At 41.4% G+C, this 22,583-nt stretch overlaps 1 protein-coding gene across 1 annotated transcript in view; it reads right to left on the bottom strand.

The window, feature by feature from the left end:
* Positions 1 to 22,583, bottom strand: part of slc35d1a (solute carrier family 35 member D1a) — a 55,260-nt gene that overhangs the window by 17,143 nt on the left and 15,534 nt on the right. The window contains exons 4-7 of the mRNA XM_080195581.1: positions 21,581 to 21,648; positions 21,419 to 21,490; positions 3,813 to 3,881; positions 2,554 to 2,656 (exon numbers count right to left, since the gene is read on the bottom strand). Coding sequence (XP_080051707.1) covers positions 2,554 to 2,656; positions 3,813 to 3,881; positions 21,419 to 21,490; positions 21,581 to 21,648 — 312 coding nt within the window. The remainder of the gene's footprint in view (positions 1 to 2,553; positions 2,657 to 3,812; positions 3,882 to 21,418; positions 21,491 to 21,580; positions 21,649 to 22,583) is intronic.

Below are 22,583 nucleotides of genomic sequence, written 5' to 3'. Positions count from 1 at the left end.
GGCTTCTCAATGGAAATAGCAGTCATAGGCTAGAGACTAGCTGAGTTCTAATAATTTCTTGCATCACAAACATGCAATCAAGGTGAACTAATTCCAGGTGGCAACAAGGGTATAGGGGATGGTGATAGGGTGGAACACCAGAGAACAAATAAGTGTAAGTTTGCACTTATACAAGAGAATGTGTGAGTGTACACAGAAACGAACAAGCTGGCACAGTATGCACGAAAACGAGTGAGCATGTGAAAGAGGAAGCGAACACAAGAGCAAGCAAATTTAACAATGGACGTCAAAAAGCACATGCAAGACCAAGCTCAGCAGCAGAGGAACCTGAATATATGTATAAATCATTGAAGGTAGCAGGACAGGTGGAGAGAGCTGTTAATTAAATGTATTGTATTCTGGGCTTTATTAACAAGGACATTGAGTACAAGAATAAGGAAATTGTCCAAGACAATAGTTAGACTTCAGCTGGAAACCATGTAAGTTCTTGGTGCCACATCACAGGAAAGTGTGCTGAAGATGTTTACAAGAACGACTGCAGGGATGAGAAACTTCAGTTATGAGGATAAATTGGAGAGGTTGGAACCGTTTTCATTCGAGAAAAGTCTAAGAAGAATATTGATAGAGATGTTCAAAACCATGAAGGGACTGGACAGGATAGACAGAAACTGCTCCTGCTTGCAAAAGGATCGAGAATGAGAGGCACAGATTTAAACTGATTTGCAAAAGCAGCAAATGTGATGTGAGAAAAAAATTTTCACACAAAAAGTGGTTCAGGTTTGAAATGCATTGCCTGGAAGTGTGATGCTGTTCAAATTTTTTAAGTTAAGTTTACTTATTAGTATCACAGGTAGGCTTACAGTAACATTGCAATGAAGTTACAGTGAAAATCCCCTAGTTGCTCCACTCCAGCACATGCTCGGGAACACCGAGGGAGAATTTAGCATGACCAATCCATCTAACAAGCACATCTTTTGGACTGTGGGAGGAAACCAGAACACAGGGAGGAAAACCTCACAGACACAGGGAGAACATGCAGATTCTGCACAGTCACCTCAGTTTGGAGGCAGGTTCTAGCAAGACATTCAAAAGTGCATTAGATGATTACCTGAATTGAAACAGTGTACAGAGGTATGAGAAAAAGTACAGCCATGGTGCACCTGACGAAGAGGGTGTCCCTCGAAAGCTTGTGAGTATATTATCAAATAAATAGGTTGGACTAAAACCTGGTGTTGTCAGACTTTTTACTGTGTTTATGCCAGTCCAACGCTGGCATACCCACATCATGGCTCCTTTGGAGAGCAGAAATGATGGGCCAAGTGGCCTCCTTCTGCAGCATAACAAATCTGTGATTCTCTGTAGTGCAAAGGAGAGAATGTGTATGACCAAAAAAATAAGGAATGCTTAAAGGGGCATAGAATAAGGTGCAGCAGAAAAGAATGAAGGGCAACAGCCTGCTGCAGTCTAATTAAGATCTTGCACAAGTTAACCACAAATTCAAGTTTTCCTACAACAGGACATCTCTACAGGCTCAATCACTGCTCAGCAAACATTTATTTAAAAAGAATTTTGATCTAGATTTTTGAACCTGATTCAGTTTTGAAAGGATTTAGCTGTCTGGCCTTCAGAAAGAACATGAAGGAGTCACCACAATAAAAGATTTTTTCAATAAAATGCCAAGATAAAACTAAACAAAAAAAAATTGCTCAAGAGTAAGAATTACATTTTTATACATAAAACATGGCTTATCTCACAAATACTGAGATCTGTAGCAACTGAAAAGAATTGTAATGTTCCGTAAATTTTGGAGAATCAAAGCTTGTGTGTTAAGTTCCCCATTATATATTTTATAAAGTAAAAAGATTTCCATCCCATCTGACGTAATCTCCTAGCCAACAATGCACTTCCTCTCAACTAGAGCTTCTATTCCAACAACCATCATTCTAAAAGTTAAACACTATGGAGGCTGTTTCAGTCCATGATTCAAAAGACAGGAGAGCTGCAAGCAAAAAATAAAAACATTGTCCTACTCAACACTGATTTTACAACTGGTCAGAGTTCCCATCTCAAATTAACAGCATCCTCAAAGATTCCTTGAAATGTTCTTCACTTTTTCACTGCACAGTCCTTTTAATGTTCCACATTGACAGGTAGGTACCCTGTTGCAACAGTACTGCAACAGCTTAGCCAAGTACATCTTCAGTACAACAGTTGTAGTACTGTAGAGATGACACTTCAACATCCATAAAAGAGGTAAGGGGAGAAAACTGGGGGAAAAGAAAACCTCACTTCATTACCCAATAGTAGGATTTCACGTATGCGCTGTGTTCTTTTAACCCCTGTTGATTATTTTTCTTGAAGAGGAAAACATATCTAATTACAACCACTTCAGAAATAGTACTTTCAATGAAGCATAGAATTGTAATTGGAAATGCCAGGAAGTTTCAGAGGATTGGAACATGATATTTAAAGATTTTGAATCATTTCCAAAATGTTCCAGAATAAACTCTCAACATTAGGTTTTGAAACAATTTTTAAAAAACGACTACTCACTTTTGACTCCAATTTTTGCTTGACGTAAGCTCCATTGGCAGCTGTTAATACATTATTTGTAAGAATGTATCCATATCCAAAAGAGTCAAATGCCATGTCAGAACTGAAAGAAACCAGTGCATTTTTATTGCATTTCAGTTCCTACATCAAAACAGAAATGCACACACAAAACACTATTATCATATTTAGATCATAATTTAAAATGTCTAGAATGCATCTCTGAGTATAACTTTGGAAGCAAGCGTACTCAGTTTTATTATTTCAAGGCTAGCATCAGAATCTTAACTTCAATCCAATATTAAGTGTGCTTGCTCCATGTTAAGAAACCCAAATTCAAGGTTCTTTGGGTGACAACTGATTTGTCTATCTTCTAATGCTCACGTTCCTCACAACAGAATGTTTGTGGAACCGAAGGAACCACATAGGAAGGTGTATTTATGATTTCTATGCTTGATGTTCTTACAGGGGGAGAAAGCAGGTGGGGACTGGTGGAAAAAATAATTATTTTTCTCCCAAAGATGTTCCTCAGTTAACTCAACTGTACATTCGGTAAGGGCTAAACATGCACTACCCATCCTCTTAGCGTCAAGAAAAATTAGAGTTATTTTAGCCTATGTTGGCCACAGTACACCAGCATCTGTAGTCAAAGTCAGATGGAGTCAGGGGTCTACAGATTATTGATGGATTTGAGCCAATCCTGATCCAATATTCCTGAAAGAGGAGGAGCTCAACAGCAGGACAGCTGCCTAATCGTCTCCGATTCTTTGGAAGAGACACTGGAGAAAAGATTGTAGAGCTTGATCCTTAAAAAAGTGATGAGCAGTTGAGGAAAAATTGAAGACGAAAAAAGATTTGACAGTGAACTTTGGTAAATAATTACTTAGAGCAGGTGGTATACAATGTCAATTTTGTTTTCACAAATCATTGTTTAAGACTATTCCATCAATTATTTTGTCTTTCAAAAAAAGAGAAATGTAGTAGTTGTTTGAAAAAGATTATGAAGTGTTAGAGTGAGGAGAATGTGATTAGGTAGATTGCCATCTATGTTATGATCCCAATTTGTTACACAACTGGGCAAGTCAGATCTTAGGGTGGAACTAAGCCCAATAGATTATAACATTTATCATTTTGTTTGGAAATGTGGAGAACAGCTACTGAACAGTTAAGAGTTCGCTGATGAATTTTTAGTAAAATAATAAAACATTTATTAAACAAAAGATTAACAATCCTAGCTAATCCTTCAATTAAATGAATCTTACCTGGCAGCAACAAATGCACCAAGTATCATTGCAAATACAGTCACCTGAACAGAACGAGAGAAGTTCTTACTGCAATTAGGGTGAAAAAAAAAATGATTAGTTTGAACTTCAAAATGAAAGATTTGCATTTATGATACTTTGCAGTAAGAAACGTCCCATGCATTTTATTAATAGATACAAGGAAAAACAAAATGACAGTTTTTAAAAGTGGTTATTAATAATCCATTGATTTTCAATAGCAGAAACATCCCTAATAAATCAGAAATCCACAAATTTACATAATAGCAGAAACACACAAGACTATTCCAAATACAATTAGTTTAATATATTGAACTATAATCCAAGATTTAATTGTCTGTAACTTGGTTATGTACGTGTAATCATGTTACAACACCTAGCATTTCATGAGAAGACAGAATGAGTGAAGGTGAAGCGGGGGGGGAAAGAGAGAGAGAGAGAGAGAGAGAGAGAGAGAGAGAGAGAGAGAGAGAGGGAGGGAGAGAGGGAGGGAGAGAGGGAGGGAGAGAGGGAGGGAGAGAGGGAGGGAGAGAGGGAGGGAGAGAGGGAGGGAGAGAGGGAGGGAGAGAGGGAGGGAGAGAGGGAGGGAGAGAGGGAGGGAGAGAGGGAGAGAGAGAGGGAGAGAGAGAGGGAGAGAGAGAGGGAGAGAGAGAGGGAGAGAGAGAGGGAGAGAGAGAGGGAGAGAGAGAGGGAGAGAGAGAGGGAGAGAGAGAGGGAGAGAGAGAGGGAGAGAGAGAGGGAGAGAGAGAGGGAGAGAGAGAGGGAGAGAGAGAGGGAGAGAGAGAGGGAGAGAGAGAGGGAGAGAGAGAGAGGGAGGGAGAGAGGGAGGAATGAAGGTAGTCTCAAAGACAAGAACCCCAAGAGCAGCCAGAAAGAGCTTCAAATACTGGAAGACAATCTTAGCAACAGTTTTGTTTCCATTCAGTCTGCAAGCAAGTGTAGAACAGTGCTGCCCAATATTAAAGCAAAATGCTGTTTTGTAAATATTTATAGTGTTAAACCTCTAATTTCTAACTAAGCGTTGTTAATTTTCCACTTTAAAACCACAAAGAACAACTCTTCCAATGACCATCACCAATCTACAGGATTAGTTGATTAAAGCAGCATTCACTTATCTTGACTTTGCATAGCAAAGTTTATTCATACAAGTCCATTGGGGGAAAAAACAATTTTTGTCAAGGGAGCCCATAAACATTTTTAAGAAATCACCCCAAAAATAATTTCCAAAAAATCACCTGAGCTATATGCTGTTCACCACTGCTGTATTAAAAAAATGCAAGATGCAGTTTTTTAAAAAAAAAGTCTTTTCTACCCTCCTTTGAGATTTTTAGCTTCCCATAGTTTAGACCACTTGTATCAGAAAATTCTCTCTACCTTCCCTGACATCTGCTAATCTGCCCAGGATAACAAAATAACCTGTTAAATGCTTCATAGAGAACTGAAAAATATCTGCAATTAAATTAGTATCTTTATTACAACAGTGCTTCTTTAGTTACAAGATTTCTAGTTCTTCTTCCACCCAAAAACTTTAACATAATTAAGGCTTTTGGAAAAGCTTCCATGTGTACAAGCAGTCCTAGGAATAGAGAAACATGTCAGGACTGTGGCCTTGTGACTTACTTGGTCATAGAATATGAAAGCGCAATTGGGAACTGTTTTCTCCAAAGCTGAAAAGAAAGGTTTATATCTGATGTATTCAGTGCTATTCAAGAAATGAAAGCTTTCTTTCCTTGAAATCTGCTTTCAACAACTATTAAAGGAAAAAGCTTCCTAAATGTTAATCTTATTCAATGATAAACCCCATGTTTTGGATTCAGGTTTTGAAGCAACATTACAATTGCTCCTTCCTTAACTCTACAAATGTGCAGTGGTATGGTCTTTGGTGTTAAAGTAGACACTGTAGAGGATATAGACAGTGCCAAGGAGAAGAATCATGAGCCCTGGCTTGCTTGCAAATACTGTGTTCGATATGTATACAAAATGGATCATTAATATTAGGAACAACATCTAGTTACTGCAGCAAGTTTATGTGCAATCTATTGGTGATCCCAATATTAAACAAGCCAGAGTGTACAAATTCTACTGTATCAATATTATGAAATATTGTTTGTTTGACAAGGAAATATCCATTATCTATACCATGTGCATAACATGGACTGCCTCAATCCAAGGCACGGGAGAGGAAAGCAAACAAGATGTAAAAACTGGGAGACCTTGACTCAGTTTCCTGCATGTAGTTCTCATCATTGTCTAGATTGAGCATCAGGACTTCAACCCTGAAACACTGACTTCAAAAAATTAGGAACAGTCACATCCAATTTTTATTTTAAAGCCAGTCTTTCAGGTCAGTTTTACTGACAAGTTGCTGCTTCTGACCCTCAGCTTCATGGTTCGAAATGAAAAAATAACTACGACAGAAAATCACAAAGCTGCCCGAAGGTCAGCTGCAGTAGTTCATAACATGGGAGTACTCTTGGCCTAATCTAATTGAAAAACGTCAAGTGAAATCCCAAGAACCAATTCAGAGCCAACTCAATTCTGGTGGGGTGGGGTGGGGTAGTGAGCCTGCAGTGGCGTTGTGGTATTGTAACTGGACTAATAAGCCAGAGACCCAGGGTAACGCTCTGGGGCCCCGGTTCAAATGGTGGAATTCGAATTCAATAAAAATCTGGAATTAAAAGTCTAATGATGATCACAAATTTATTACTGATTGTCATAAAAACCCACATAGTTCACTAATGCCCTTCAGGAAAGGAAATCTGCCTTCCTTATGTGGTCTGGCCCATGTGGGACTCCAGACCCACAGCAATCTGGTTGACTCTCAAATGCCCTCTGGGATGGGCAATAAATGCTGGCCCAGCCAGTGACACCCATATTCAATGGGCAAATAAATTTTTTAAAAAAATCACTCCGACACCCAAGTCCTTTATACTTCACTCGCCTGCAGTCTTTCTCAATTTAGATAATAATCTGCCTTTTGATTCCTACTACCAAACATGCATGGCCTCAGACTTCCCCACATTAAACTCCACTTTCCAGGTTTTCACCCAGTTATCCAATCTATTGCAGCATCATAATATCCTTATTACAAGCTGCCCTTCCACCTTTCTTCATATCATTCGCAAATTCGGAGACCTTACATTCAGTTCCTTCCTCTGGATTGTTATGTAAATAGTGAACAATTGTGGGCCAAGAAAAGATCCCTGTGGTACTATGCCAGTTACATCTTTCCACTCCGAAAGGAGCCATTCACTTCAATTCTATTTTCAGACCATGCTAACACACTCCTCCAATTCTATGGACTTTTATTTAATGCAACGGCATCCTATGCAGCACCTTAACAAATGCCTTTTGGAAACTAAATACACTACATCTACAGGTTTCCCTCTATCTAATCCCTCTGTTACATCCTCAAAGACTTCAAGCAAATTTATTATGATTTACCATTCATAAAATAAGAACATAAGAAATAGGAGCAGGAGTAGGCCATCTAGCCCTTCGAGCCTGCCCCGCCATTCAATAAGATCATGGCTGATCTGTCATGGCTCAGTTCCACATTCCCGCCCTCTCCCCATAACCCTTAATCCCCTGTCATCAAAAACCCATCAACCCGCGTCTTAAAAATATTTAGCGAGGTAGCCTCCACCACTTCAACGGGCAGAGAATTCCAGAGATTCACCACCCTTTGAGTGAAGAAGTTCTTCCTCAACTCCGTTCTAAACCGCCCCCCCTTTATCTCGAGGTTGTGCCCCCTAGTCCTACTGTCCTTTCTGAGCGGGAAGAGTCTCTCCACCTCTATCCTATCCATCTCATTCATCATCTTATATGTCTCAATGAGATCTCCCCTCATTCTTCTAAACTCGAACGAGTACAAGCCTAGTTTATTCAGCCTCTCCTCATAGCTCAACCCCTTCAACTCTGGCATCAGCCTAGTAAACCTCCTCTGCACTCCCTCCAAGGCCAAAATATCCTTGCGTAAGTACAGCGCCCAAAACTGCACACAGTACTCCAGCTGCGGCCTCACCAATGCCCTATACAGCTGCAGCAAGACCTCCCTACTTTTATATTCAATCCCCCTCGCTATGAAGGCCAGCATCCCATTAGCCTTCCTGACCACCTGCTGCACCTGCAGGCTGGGTTTTTGCAACTCATGCACAAGGACCCCGAGGTCCCTCTGCACCGTCGCCTGCTGCAGTTTTTCGCCACGTAAGTAATAATCCTTTCTACCATTATTCCTACCAAAGTGGACCACCTCGCACTTGCCAACATTAAATTCCATTTGCCAGTTCCTGGCCCATTCGCCCAGCCTATCTAGATCCTTCTGTCGACTCTCACCACCCTCCGCGCAATTTGCCGTTCCACCAATCTTGGTGTCATCAGCAAAATTTAACACCACACACTTGGTTCCCTCCTCCAGATCATCTATATAAATGGTAAATAGCTGAGGCCCCAGCACCGACCCCTGGGGCACTCCACTAGTCACCATCCGCCAATCCGAATAACACCCCCCACTCTCTGCCTCCTATTTGACAACCAATCCTCTATCCACGCTAACACCCTACCCCCAACTCCATGTCCCCTGACCTTCTGCAATAACCTCTTGTGAGGTACCTTGTCGAACGCCTTCTGAAAATCAAGACAGACCACATCCACCGGCTCTCCTCTATCCACCGCCCTAGACACATCCTCATAGAACTCCAGTAAATTTGTCAGACACGACTTCCCCTTAACGAAACCGTGCTGCGTCTGCTCTATCAAGCAATTCCCCTCAAGATGCCTCGCTATTTCCTCCTTGATGACGGATTCTAACATTTTACCTACAACAGACGTTAAACTAACCGGCCTATAATTCCCTGCCTTTTGCCTGGCACCCTTCTTAAACAACGGCTTAACATCAGCCGTTTTCCAATCTTCCGGCACTTCCCCGGAATCCAGCGACGTTTGGAAAATAACCACCAAGGCATCCACTATCATTTCTCCGCCATTTCTTTCAGAACCCTCGGATGCATTCCATCCGGTCCTGGGGACTTGTCCATAATCAGTCCCTCTAGTCTGTCGAGCACCGCCTCATGTTGACTAAGTCTGATTACATTCAGCTTTCCTAGAACATAGAACATAACAGCGCAGAACAGGCCCTTCGGCCCACGATGTTGCGCCGACCAGTTACAAAACAATGACCCACTAACCTAAACCAATCCCTTTTCGTCCATAAACCTATCCACGGATCTCTTAAACGCCCCCAAACTAGGCACATTTATAACTGCAGCAGGCAGGGCATTCCAATCCCTCACCACCCTCTGGGTAAAGAACCTACCCCTGACATCCGTCCTATAACTACCCCCCCTTAATTTAAAGCCATGCCCCCTTGTGCTAGATTTCTCCATCAGAGGAAAAAGGCTATCACTATCCACCCTATCTAAACCTCTAATCATCTTATATGTTTCAATAAGATCCCCTCTTAGCCGCCTTCTTTCCAGCGAAAACAACCCCAAATCCCTCAGCCTCTCCTCATAGGACCTCCCCTTCATACCAGGCAACATCCTGGTAAACCTCCTCTGCACCCTCTCCAAAGCCTCCACATCCTTCCTGTAATGTGGGGACCAGAACTGCACACAGTACTCCAAGTGCGGCCGCACCAGAGTTGTGTACAGTTGCAACATAACGCTGCGGCTCCTAAATTCAATCCCCCTACCAATAAACGCCAAGACACCGTATGCCTTCTTAACCTTATCTACTTGATTCCCAACTTTCAGGGACCTATGTACACATACACCTAGATCCCTCTGCTCATCCACACTATTCAAAGTCCTCCCGTTAGCCCTATACTCGACACATCTGTTATTCCTACCAAAGTGAATTACCTCACACTTCTCCGCATTAAACTCCATCTGCCACCTCTCGGCCCAGCTCTGCAGCCTGTCTAAGTCTTCCTGCAAACTATGACGCCCTTCCTCACTGTCTACCACACCTCCGACTTTGGTGTCATCAGCAAATTTACTAATCCACCCAACTATACCCTCATCCAGATCATTAATAAAAATTACAAACCTAAATGATTAGCTATTTCCTCTTTCATTACTGACTCAGCATTGTGCCAAAAGTAGAGACAAAACTTACGAGCCTATAGTTTCTTGCCTTCTGCCTTTCTCCCTTTTTGAGAAAGGGGTGTCACACTGACTGTTTTTCAATCTTCTGATACCCTCATAGAATTCTGTGAGTTATGAAAAATTTCAATCAATGAGTTCACGATCTCTGTAGCCACTTCCATTAAAACCCTAGCATGCAGTTCATCTTGTCCTGGTGATTTGTCTGCCTTTAACTCCTGAAGTTTGTCTAAAACAGTAATAGTTTTATTATGTTATCTATGAATTCAGTTCATCTGATCACTTACTGACATTTGCAATGTCTTCCACGACGAAGACTGAGGCAAACAATTTATTTAGCATCTCCGCCATTTCCTTGTTTGCTGCTATCAATTCACATGCCTCGTTCAGTAGAGATCCCACATTCACCTTAGACTCCTGTTTCCTATTTATATATCCATAGACACTCTCACTGTTTGTTTTAATTCTGCATGCAAGTTTTCTCTCAAAATTCATTTTCTCCTTTCTAGTGTTTTGCTGCTGGATCCTAAAAACTTCCCAGTCCTCTGGTCTACTACAATGCCTTGCCACTTTGTTTATCCTGCTTTTCAAGTTAACTTTATCCTTGACCTTATGTGTTAACCATGGATTTTGCCTGTTTCTCACGGAATCCCTCTTTTTGATTGGGATAAACTCCTGCTGAGCATTTGAACCAGCTACCTGAATATCTGCCTTTGCTTGTTTACCCAGTTCATCTTAGACAATTCCTCCCTCATACTACTATTTGCCCTTACTCAAGTTGAAGACACTGGTTATGGAGCTATGATGTTCACCCTCAAACTGTATCCAGAATTCTATCATATTGTGGTCACTATTCCCCAGGGGGTCCTTAACCACAAGATCCCTTATTAGTCCTTCTTCACACAAAACCAAATCTAAAATAGCCCATTCCCCGGTAGGTGCCATAAAATACTGCTCCAAAAAGCAATCCCTCATACACTCCTTTTTCTATGCTATTCTTGCCAGTTTGGTTTGTCCAAATTAAAAGCTCACATGAGAATTGCAGTTCCCTTCAAACATGCTCTTGATATTTCCCCATTTATGCTCCGACTTTGAGAGGTTTCATTTTAGGGGTCTGTAGACTATTCCCACCTTTGTCTTCATTCCTCTGTTATTCACAATTTCAACGCAAACTGATTCTACATCACTATCCAATATTTTTATATCATGACTCTGCACTGTTCGGACAGCAACAACCCTGATGTCAACAAGATCTATCAACTATAGATATTACAGCAGAATGTTCTTAAATAATGAGTCAAGCAAAAAAGATTACCTTGTCATCAACCATCCAATGCATAAAACACATTGGAATTTCTACAATATAGAAGTAATACAATTTGATCTATTTGCATTTTGAGTGGTTAATGAAGGTGCATATTCCTACATTCAGAAAAAGAAAGTATTGGATTTATAGCACCTCACATGACTGACCATGTCACCACAAAGCATTTGCAATGAACTACTCTTGAAATCTAATCACCGGAGTGAAACAGAGTTCAGGTTTTTTTTTAAAAAAGCAGGTCATCTCCAAAACTCTCAGCAACTGTCAGAATATTAAAAAAAAATTAACTCTCAATTGCTGACAGCAGGAAATGATAGAGCAGTAGCTGAAGCAGTAGCAATGCAGAAAAGAGCAGAGTTGCTCCTTAGTGCAGATTATATCCCTCCCACGCTGGATGTAAACAAGTTCTTCTATTCATTTTTTGATTGTTGGTGATGTGCTTGCTAAGCTCATTTTCTGATCCTCTCTCCCTAATGTTGATTTGTCTATGAAGGTCATCTTGCAATGTACTTCATTTTATGGATGAAAAATAAAGATTTTTTAAATTCATTCATGGGACGTGAGCATCATTAGGTCAGCATTTATTGCCCACCATTGGTTTTGAGAAGGTGGTGAGATACCTGCTTGAACTTCTGCAGCCCATGTGGAGCAACTACACCCATGATGCTGTTGGGGTGGGAGTTCCAGGACTTTATACAACAGATTGGCAGGTGTGAATGCACTGCTAAGGACTTTCTTCCTTTGGAGTTGCTAAGATGTGGTGAATGCAATCTAACAGGGAACCAATGAGACAGGGCAAGACTGTGTATTAAAAGATAAAATGCTGCAGATTCTGGAATCTGAAACAAAAACAGAAAATTTTAGAAAATCTCAGCACGTCTGACAGCATCTGCAGAAAGAGAATTCAGCCTACGTTGAGTCATGGGGCGAGCTATAAACAAGCAAATAATTGATGCGTGCAGAAACGGAACAGCGATAATTATGGGGGATTTTAATCTGCATATTGATTGGTTGACTCAAGTCAGACAATGTGGGCTTGAGGAAGAGTTCTTGGAATGCTGTCGGGATAGTTTCCTTGAACAGTACGTAACAGAACCTACGAGGGAGCGAGTTATCTTAGATCTGGTACTGTGTAACGAGGCAGGTAGAATTAGGGATCTTCTTGTGAGGGATCCTCTTGGCACAAGTGATCATAGTATGGTTGAATTTCTGATGCAGATGGAGGATGAGATAGTAGGGTCCCAAACCAGTGTCCTTTGTTTGAACAGAGGGGAGGATGATAAGATGAGAGCGGAATTGGCGAATGTAGATTGGGGGCGCAGATTGGTTGGTAGGACAGCTGAGGAACGGTGGAGGATTTTTAAGGAGATCTTTTTTGGTACTCAGCAGAAATACATTCCAATGGTAAAGAAGGACTGTAAGGGAAGGGATAACCAGCCGTGGTTAGCGAAGGAAATAAAGGAAAGTATTAAATTAAAAGCCGATGCATACAGAGCGGCTAAAATTAGTGAGGAATTAGAAGATTGGGAAAGATTTAAAAAACAACAAAGAATGACTAAGAAAGCAATAAAGAAAGGAAAGATAGAGTATGAAGCTAAACTAGCTCTAAAATGTAAACATGATAGTAAAAGTTTTTACAAATATATAAAGAGGAGACTGGCTAAAGTGAATGTTGGATCCTTGGAGGACAAGAGGGGGGATTTAGCGGTGGGTAACGAGGAAATGGCTGAGGCTTTAAGTAAGTTTTTTGTGTTGGTCTTCATGGAGGAGGGCACAAATAGCTTACTGAATATTAAAGATAGAGGGATGGTAGGAGATGAGGTCCTTAATTACTGTCACTAGAGAGGTAGTGCTTGGTAGACTAACGGGACTGAAGGTAGACAAGTCCCCGGGACCGGATGAAATGCATCCCAGGGTTCTGAAAGGAATGGCAGAAATAATAGCGGATGCCTGAGTAATTATTTATCAAATTTCGCTGGACTCTGGGGAAATGCCGGAGGATTGGAAAACAGCTAATGTTACGCCGCTGTTTAAAAAAAAGTAGCAGACAAAAGGCAGGGAATTATAGGCCGGTTAGGTTAATGTCCATAGTTGGAAAAATGCTAGAATCCATCAAAGAAATAGCAAGACACCTAGAAGAGAATGGTTTGATCAAGAAGTCGCAGCACGGATTTGTGAAGGGGGAGTCGTGTTTAATGAATTTATTGGATTTCTATGAGGATGTGACTAGTGCGGTAGACAGAGGGGAACCGGTGGATGTGGTGTTTTTAGATTTCCAGAAGGCATTCGATAAGATGCCTCACAAAAGGTCGCTGCAGAAGGTTAGGGTACACAGAATTGGGGGTAAAGTGTTAGCATGGATTGAGGATTGGTTGCCTAACAGGAAGCTGAGTGTTGGGATCAATGGGTGCTTTTTTGGTTGGCAGTTGGTGACTAGTGGCATGCTGCAGGGATCGGTGCTAGGGCCTCAACTGTTTACCATTTACATAGACGATCTGGAGGAGGGGGCTGAGTGTAAGGTAAAAAAATTTGCTGATGACACGAAGATGAGTGGAAAAGCGAATTGCGTGGAGAACGCAGAAAGTCTGCAGAGAGATCTGGATAGGCTGAGTGGGCAAGGACCTGGCAGATGGAGTATAACGTTAGCAAATGTGAGGTTATCCACTTTGGTAAACAAAATAGGAGGAATTATTATTTAAAGGGTGAAAAGCTGCAGCATGCTACAATGCAAAGGGACCTGGGGGTCCTTGTGCACGAATTGCAATAACTCAGTCTGCAGGTGCAGCAGGTGATCAAGAAGGTGAATGGAATGTTGGCCTTTATAGCGAGGGGGATAGAATATAAAAGCAGGGGAGGTCTTGCTGAACTGTACAAGGCACTGGTGAAGCCGCAACTGGAGTACTGTGTGCAGTTTTGGTCCCCTTTATTTGTGAAAGGATATATTGGCCTTGGAGGGAGTACAGAGAAGGTTCACCAAGCTGTTACCAGAGATGAGGGGGTTAGCTTATGAGGAGAGATTGAATAGACTAGGCCTGTGCTTATTTGAGTTTAGAAGGCTGAGGGGGGATCTTATAGAGACATATAAGATAATGACGGGGCTAGATAGGGTAGAGGTAGAGAGGTTCTTCCCGCTTAGAAAGGAAAACAGAACTAGGGGGCACAGTCTCAAAATAAGGGGCGGGCACGTTAGAACGGAGTTGAGGAGGAACTTCTTCGTTCAAAGGGTGGTGAATCTCTGGAATTCTCTACCCATTGAAGTGGTGGAGGCTACCTCGTTGAATATATTTAAGTCATGGGTAGATAGATTTCTGATAGACGAGGGAATTAAGGGTTATGGGGAGAAAGCGGGAAAGTGGAACTGAGCCACTTCAGATCAGCCATGATCTTATTGAATGGTGGGGCAGGCTTGAAGGGCTAGATGACCTACTCCTGCTCCTATTTCTTATGTTCTTATGTTGAGTCAAGATGACCGTTCGTCACAGCCCTGTGTATTCATTGTTCATCATTGCTCCAATTCCTCCAATCATGGATTCCATTCATCCTGTTCTTGTTACTTAAGCACTGAAAAATTCTAAGATTGGAGTAGCAAGGATGGGAGAGAGGAAACTGTGACTGGAGAGCTAGAGCCATTATTCCGCAGATCCTTCTGGCTACCATACAAGAGATCCTTAACCTGTACTGAACAATGTGTGACGATATCTTCCGAGGTCAATAAATAGAAAAAGAAATAATAAGATGGAGTCACCGCCTGTAAAAAGGCCACAACAGGCCAGGGGAAGACATCATGCTGCCTTATGCCAGATCTTGCACAATTGCCACCTGCGCTCGCAGCACAAGTCACTGTCAGAGAACTGGAACTTCTCTTCTAGTGGTACAAAGTTAACAAGTGAGAGGATCAGTGCTGTGTCAGCGTGTGGGGAGGGAGGAGGGAGCTTATGGAAGCAAGTGAATAATACTGTATCCTCTCCTCCTCCCTCTATTGTTCCCTTTGCCAACTCTCCAATAATGAAATAATACAAGCTGCAGCATGGCAGTCACCAAAATAAGTATTACCATCTGCACCACTATAAATGGGATATTATGAATTTATATTGCATGATGCAATTAAAATAAAATTTGTCCTCCTGGTCACAGTGGGATTATCTGTAAGGCTGACATAGCATGAAATAGTAGCTGGAATCAATAATAGCTATGCAACATATGTATTGGATTATATGTCTAAATAGATGCAAGGGTCAGGGTGGCAAGAGAAGGGAGGACTGATCCATCACTTGCTGTCAGTGAACATCCCCATTTCAGAATTTATGACGAAGGTAAACTTACAGATGAAGCAGCTGAAGGTAACTAGACTTAGAACACTGCCCTAGGGAACTCCTGCAGCTATGACCTGGGATGGAGATGACTGGCCTCTAACAATCACAAACATTTTCCTTTGTGGTAGCATGATTCCACTCAGTAGAGATTGCTAGCCACTCCATTCCTGGTTTCCACTGATTTCAATTTTAAGGAGGCTCATGCCACATTCAGCCAAATGTTGCCTTGATATCAAGAGCCGACACTCTCATCCGCTATGCATTCTCTGGAATATGAGAGATTAATTGAGATGTTTAAGATAATTAAAAGATTTGATTTATTCGAGTGAGAAAGTCATGGTAGTACAGTGGCTAGCACCGCTGCCTCATAGCGCCAAGGAATTTTGACTGTAGTCTTCGGTGACTAGAGTTTGCACGATCTCAGTGTCTCTATGGGTTTCCTCCCACATCAATGGGCCGAATGGCACTGTAGGACACCTATAGTTCTATAACCATAGAATTACACAGAAATTATACAGAAAACCATAGAAAAACTTCAACTTTATAGAGGTTTATAAGATGATGAGGGGGACAGATAGAGTGGACGTGCAGAGACTATTTCCTCAGGTGGATGTAGCTGTCACTAGGGGGCATAACTATAAGGTTCATGGTGGGAGATACAGGAGGGATGTCTGAGGTAGATTCTTTACTCAGAGAATGGTTGGGGTATGGGATAGACTGCCTACTGTGATAGTGGAGTCGGACACTTTAGGAACTTTCAAGCGGTTATTGGATAGGCTTTTGGAGCACACCAGAATGATAGGGAGGGGGTAGCTTGATCTTGGGGTTGGATGTAGCTCGGCACAACATTGAGGGCCGAAGGGCCTGTACTGTGCTGCAACGTTCTATACACAGCAAGGCCATTCGAAGTGGTGTCATCAAAAAGCACTTTTTCACACAAAAGGGAGTGGTTACCTGGAACTCTATCCTCAAAATTGAAATTGAAAATTTCCAAAAGGAGATTAATATATTTATCTTAGGCAAGGCTATTAAAGGGTTATAAAACCAAGGCAGCTAGATGAAAATAAGGTATAGGTAAGACATGACCTTAGGTGAATGCAGAACAGACTCGAGGGCTGAATGGCCTTCTCTTGTTCCTCCGATTACAAAATCTGTACTCAGACTAAAGCAACAAAAATTAGCCATCCACGTGAAAATCTTAAAAAGGACCAACAGCTAGCCACTAAATTACTGACTGATGCCCTAAACAAAGTAGCAATCTTAGTATGCTATCCAAATACACTATTGGACTAATTTGTTTAAAAAAATTCAGAAAGGCCTACATTAAAGCACAACTAATGAAAGTCGTGTTAAAACTGCATAAGTGACTGGTCCAGGCTATAGAGAACCGAGTCCAGTTCTGGACACCACACTTTAGGAAGAGAGCAAAGGTATTAGTGGGCGTGCAGAAAGGTTTCATGAGAATAGTTCTAGGGATGTGGAACTTCAGTTATGTAGATAGATTGGAACTGTTCCCCTTGGAGAAGAAAAGGTTGAGAGGAGATTCGATTGAGATATTCAATATTGATGATTATGAATGGTCTGGATAGACTAGTTAGGGAATATTTTCTGCAGCAAAGCTAAATAAATGTGCGATCTCAAGTAACTCTGGCATCAAATCCCTAAGGCAACAACAGACTCCAGCTACTATACCATGCAGTGTCAGCTTGTGTGCACCTTGTTGTTTGATAAGGTTCACCATGGAAGGCTTCTGCAGAAAATGCAGATGTATGGGATTGGGGGTGATTTAGTTAATTGGATCAGGAATTGGCTAGCAGATAGGAGATAGAGGGTGGTGGTTGATGGAAAGTATGCGTCATGGAGTTCGGTTACAAGTGGTGTGCCTCAGGGATCTGTTTTGGGGCCACTGCTGTTTGTAATTTTTATAAATGATCTGGATGAGGGTATAGTTGGGTGGATCAGTAAATGTGCTGATGACACCAAAGTCGGAGGAGTGGTAGATAGTGATGAGGGGTGTCATAGTTTACAGAGAGACTTGGATAAGTTGCAGAGCTAAGCCGAGAGGTGGCAGATGGAGTTTAATGCGGAAAAGTGTGAGGTAATTCACTTTGGCAGGAATAACAGATGTGTAGAGTATAGGGCTAACGGTAGGACTCTGAATAATGTTGATGAACAGAGGAATCTAGGTGTATGTGTACATAGATCCCTGAAGGTTGGGAATCAAGTAGATAAGGTAGTTAGGAAGGCATACGGCGTCTTGGCGTTTATTGGTAGGGGGATTGAATTTAGGAGCCGCAACGTCATGTTGCAACTGTACAAAACTCTGGTGCGTCCGCACTTGGAGTATTGTGTGCAGTTCTGGTCCCCACATTATAGGAAGGATGTGGAGGCATTGGAGAGGGTGCAGAGGAGGTTTACCAGGATGTTGCCTGGTATGGAGGGGAGGTCCTATGAGGAGAGACTGAGGGATTTGGGGTTGTTTTCGTTAGAAAGAAGGCGGATAAGAGGGGACCTTACTGAAACATATAAGATGATTAGAGGTTTAGATAGGGTGGACAGTGATAGCCTTTTTCCTCGGATGGAGAAAGCTAGCACGAGGGGGCATAGCTTTAAATTAAGGGGCGGTAGATATAGGACCGATGTCAGAGGTAGGTTCTTTACCCAGAGGGTGGTGAGGGATTGGAACCCCCTGCCTGCTGCAGTTGTAGATGCGCCTAGTTTGGGGGCGTTTAAGAGATCCATGGATAGGTTTATGGATGGAAAGGGATTGGTTTAGGTTAGAGGGTCATTGCTTTTTTAATTGGTCGGCGCAACATCGTGGGCCGAAGGGCCTGTTCTGCGCTGTAACGTTCTATGTTCTATGTTGTCAACTTTGTATATTCTGGGCTAGATAATAGAACAATCTCAGGAAGGGATTTTAAAAGAATCAAAAAATCAAAATCACTAGGAACTCAATAGTAAAAGGGAAAAAGTAGACCATTATAACTAACCAAAAAAGAAAACTGGTCCAAACACTCCACCAAAGTTATTGTTAAATAATGAAGATAATATACCAACGGTAAAGATAATACATCAAAAGTAAAATGAACACCTTGGTTCAGGTAATTACTGCCACTGAATTTTGGTTGGGTTAAAGAGCATAAAAAAAAAGCTCCAGGAGAGGAGGATATGATAAATGTAGGTTTAAGCAAGGTAGTTGTCAAGACCATTGCTGCAATACTAGTTAATGGTGCTGGGTTATTTCCATAAATGCTGGAAACCAACTCATCACAATTATCCACTAACCAGGAAAAGACTAGTGACCCAGGAATTACCAGTCAAGCAGCTTCTGGAGCTGCTTGGGGAAGGTGAAGAGAGCAAACATCTACCACCTCCAACATCAGAGCACTACCTTCTTCAAATCAAGCAGGCAGATATTATGTTGAAGAAGTCCCTGTGATAAATTGATTCTCAAATCCTTTGAAAGAAAATACTGCAAACTGGCAGTGTGCAGCAGAGTGGAAAAGCATTTGACAAAGTGTGACAAAATGGGATACAATATACCACTCCTATCCCACATGTGCTAAGTTAATTTCAAATTTTTAGCAGAGCCATTGTCCTAGCTGACCATAGGCTGTTTGAGGGGGGAGACCTGACTGGAGGTGACTTAGCCAAAGGATCACCATATCTCAGGCAAGGGGAAAAGTTAAGAAGGTGGACCTTTATGAATAACCTACACCAATACAGGAATATGCACTTCACTCTGTATCATGAACCAGCTGTCCAGCCAAGTGAACCAAACCATCCTCAACTAGCTCCTAATGTTACTAGCTAGGAGACAGCAGACAAATGCGCTAAGGAAATAATGGACCACAGCTTCAAAAACTGGAACAACAAGAGTTCATAGTCAGAATTAAACAATGAACAGCACCTCAGACACCCCTGCCTTGAAATGAATATAAAACTATAATTTTTGGCTACAAATTGCACAAATCACAATAACAGAATTGGATTCCTGCCTATACAGTACATATCAATGACAAGAAAACGAGCAAGCACTGTATAAAGACAATGTGACACTATCATTCATACTTCAGAAGAAAAAGTGCGAAGTTCCTAAGTATTTGCAGAATTTCAACTTCAACTCAAGGTGGAAGTAAGCTCCGAATATGATCAATGCAATAAGACACAGGAGCAGAATTAGGCCACTCAGCCCATAGAGTGCATGCTTGCCCAGAGAATATTACACCAGCACTGGTCCAGTAATATGTTCTACCCAGTCAACAGGCGCATAAGAAACAGTTTTGATTTGATTTATTGTCAAATGAATTACTATATATAGTGAAAAATATTGTTTCTTGCATGCTAAACATACAAAGCATACCACAGATAGGGAGGGAAAGGAGACAGTGTAGAGTTACAGTCATAGGGTGTAGAGCAAGATCAACTTAATGTGACATAGGTCCACTCAAAAGTCTGGTGGCAGCAGGAAAGAAATTGTTTTTGAGTTGGTTGGTATGTGAACTCAGACTTTTGTATCTTTTTCCCGTGGAAGAGAGTATGTCTGGGGTTTGTTGGGTCCTTGATTTTCTGAGGCAGGGAGAAGTGTAGGCAGTATCAATGGATGGGAGGTTAGTTTGAGTGATGAATAGGGTTTCATTCACAACCCTTTGTAGTTTCTTGCAGTTTTGGACAGAGCAGGATCCCTACCAAGCTGTGATATATCTGGAAAGAGTGCTTTCTATGGTGCATCTGTAGAAATTGGCAAGAGTTCTTGTGGACATACCAAATTTCCTTAGTCTGCTGAGAAAGCAGAGATGTTGGTGGGCTTTTTTAACTATAGTGCCTGCATGGAGGAACGAGGACAGGTTTTGGTGATCTGAACACCTAAAAACTCAAAGCTCTTGACCATTTCCACTTTGGACCCATTGATGTAGACACGAACGTGCCCTCCACTACGTTTCCTGAAATCGATGACTATCCCCTTCATTTTGTTGACGTTGAGGGAGAGATTATTGTCATCACACCAGTTCAGCAGACTCTCCTCTCTTTCCTGTATTGGGTCCTGTCACCGTTTGAGCTCCGACCCACAACGGTGGTGTCATCAGCAAACTTGAAAGTTGAGTTGGAGGGGAATTTGGCCATACAGCCAAAGGCGTACTACGAGGCTGAGGACACAGCCTTGCAGAGCACCAGTGCTGAGATGATCATGAAGGAGATGTCGTTACCTATCCTTACTGACTGCAGTCTGTGGTTTAGGAAGTCTAGGATCCAGTTGCAGAGGGAAGGGCCGTGGCCCAGGCCATGAAGTTTGGTAATGAGTCTCGTAGGAAACAGCGTTCTCTTAACAATGCAGCTGACGAAGGGACTAACCCGAAAGCTTGTGAGTATATTATCAAATAAATAGGTTGGACTAAAACCTGGTGTTGTCAGACTTTTCACTGTCTTTCTTAAATCCAGGAAATTATAAATAAGCATTAAGGGGTTGTCACAACAGTATTGTACAATATTTTGCACCTATTATTTTCTGTAATACTGCATTTAAATAAAAATCATGTAGGAATCTGCCTCAAAAGCCAGTGGGGTGAAGTGGGAGATATATTCTTTTAATAATATTCACAATTCTTTTAATTGAAATAGAGATAAACTGGCTGCTTGCTCTTATCAATTGCCTAAAATGGTTTACGCAGAGCATGACCAGCTGTGATATAGAGGATGCATACAGCCCTTGCTGGGCTTATAACTGCTCAGCAATTCCACAAGTTTCTCATGACAAAACATTTGCCCTATCTATAGTTTACTTTATGGATGTCACAACAAATAGAAATGAATATTACGTAAAGAAACTAGGACTTTGTTGATACTTACTTGAGTAACAACCCTTCCGCTATCATTGTAAACAGAATTGAAAATCTCCTTAGGACTGTAAACATTGGTAGGCTGGAAAAAGAAGGTTAAACTAAGTTAGAAAAAGTCACTGTTGAAACAAAAACATTTTCCTCAACCCTCTCAAAATTGATTAATACATACTTCAGCTTCTTGGTGCCAAGCAATCCTGTAAGTTGGTTCCCCAGGTATAAAAGAGGTAGTGGAAACACCTAAAAAAAAGTAAATAATTGTCAACATTAACAAAAGTATGCTGCAGAGCCCATTTCACAGATATAAAAAAAACGTGGAGAAGTCACAGATCATTGCAGCCTCAAAGCATGTAATGCTATAATCAAACATTGTAATCTACCTGAAATCATATTTAAAATTTGTCATAACTCAGGGCCTTTAAAAGTGTTTATTGCAGTCATTACTTACTAAATGTCACAAGTCAAATGATGGGGCAAAAGAGATGGCACTTATATAAAAAAAAGATCGAATTTAACTGTTTATCCAACATATACACAGCTTCACTTAAACTTGAATCTCCTATATTCATTCATTCATTGTAGTTGAAGGATAACAGGAAGAGAAACTTGTAAAATCTTTCACAACCTCATAACATTCCAAAGCATGTCACTGTTGTAATGTAGAAAATGAGCAGCTAATGTGCACACACAAAAGTTCCACAAACAGTAATGAGAGAACGTCCAGATAATTTATCTTAGGAATGATGGTTGACAGACAAATGTTGGCCTAGATGTCAGAGGAACATCTCTGTCCTTCTTCAAATAGTGCTGAAGAACGGCAAAAGAGTTCATCACACTGTGTAATACATAAAACGACGCACTGGGGAATTGACAGCCAACATGAAGTGCAAGCAGCATTGGTTTAGGTAACAGGATACTGGCAGCAGAATTTAGAATAACTGAAATCTACAAAGTGTGGAGCAGGGAGGCTGGACAAGACAACTTTAAAACACACAAGTACGTTTGTTTTAAAACGTAACATGTTTTATGTTAACAAATGCTCTAGGATTTTAAGGGCTGAGGCAGACAATAGAGGAAGTAATTTGTTGGAGAATATGGAGGTCAGTATCTCAGATCAAGATTGAAATCAGTCTACGCCCACCTGTGACAACAGGAGGAAGGGGGATGGAATCAGT

The sequence above is a fragment of the Carcharhinus amblyrhynchos genome, chromosome 9 (genome assembly GCF_965287045.1).
Source record: "Carcharhinus amblyrhynchos chromosome 9, sCarAmb.v2.hapA, whole genome shotgun sequence".
Lineage (NCBI taxonomy): Eukaryota > Metazoa > Chordata > Chondrichthyes > Carcharhiniformes > Carcharhinidae > Carcharhinus > Carcharhinus amblyrhynchos.
This window is presented reverse-complemented; position numbering and strand designations above follow the sequence as displayed.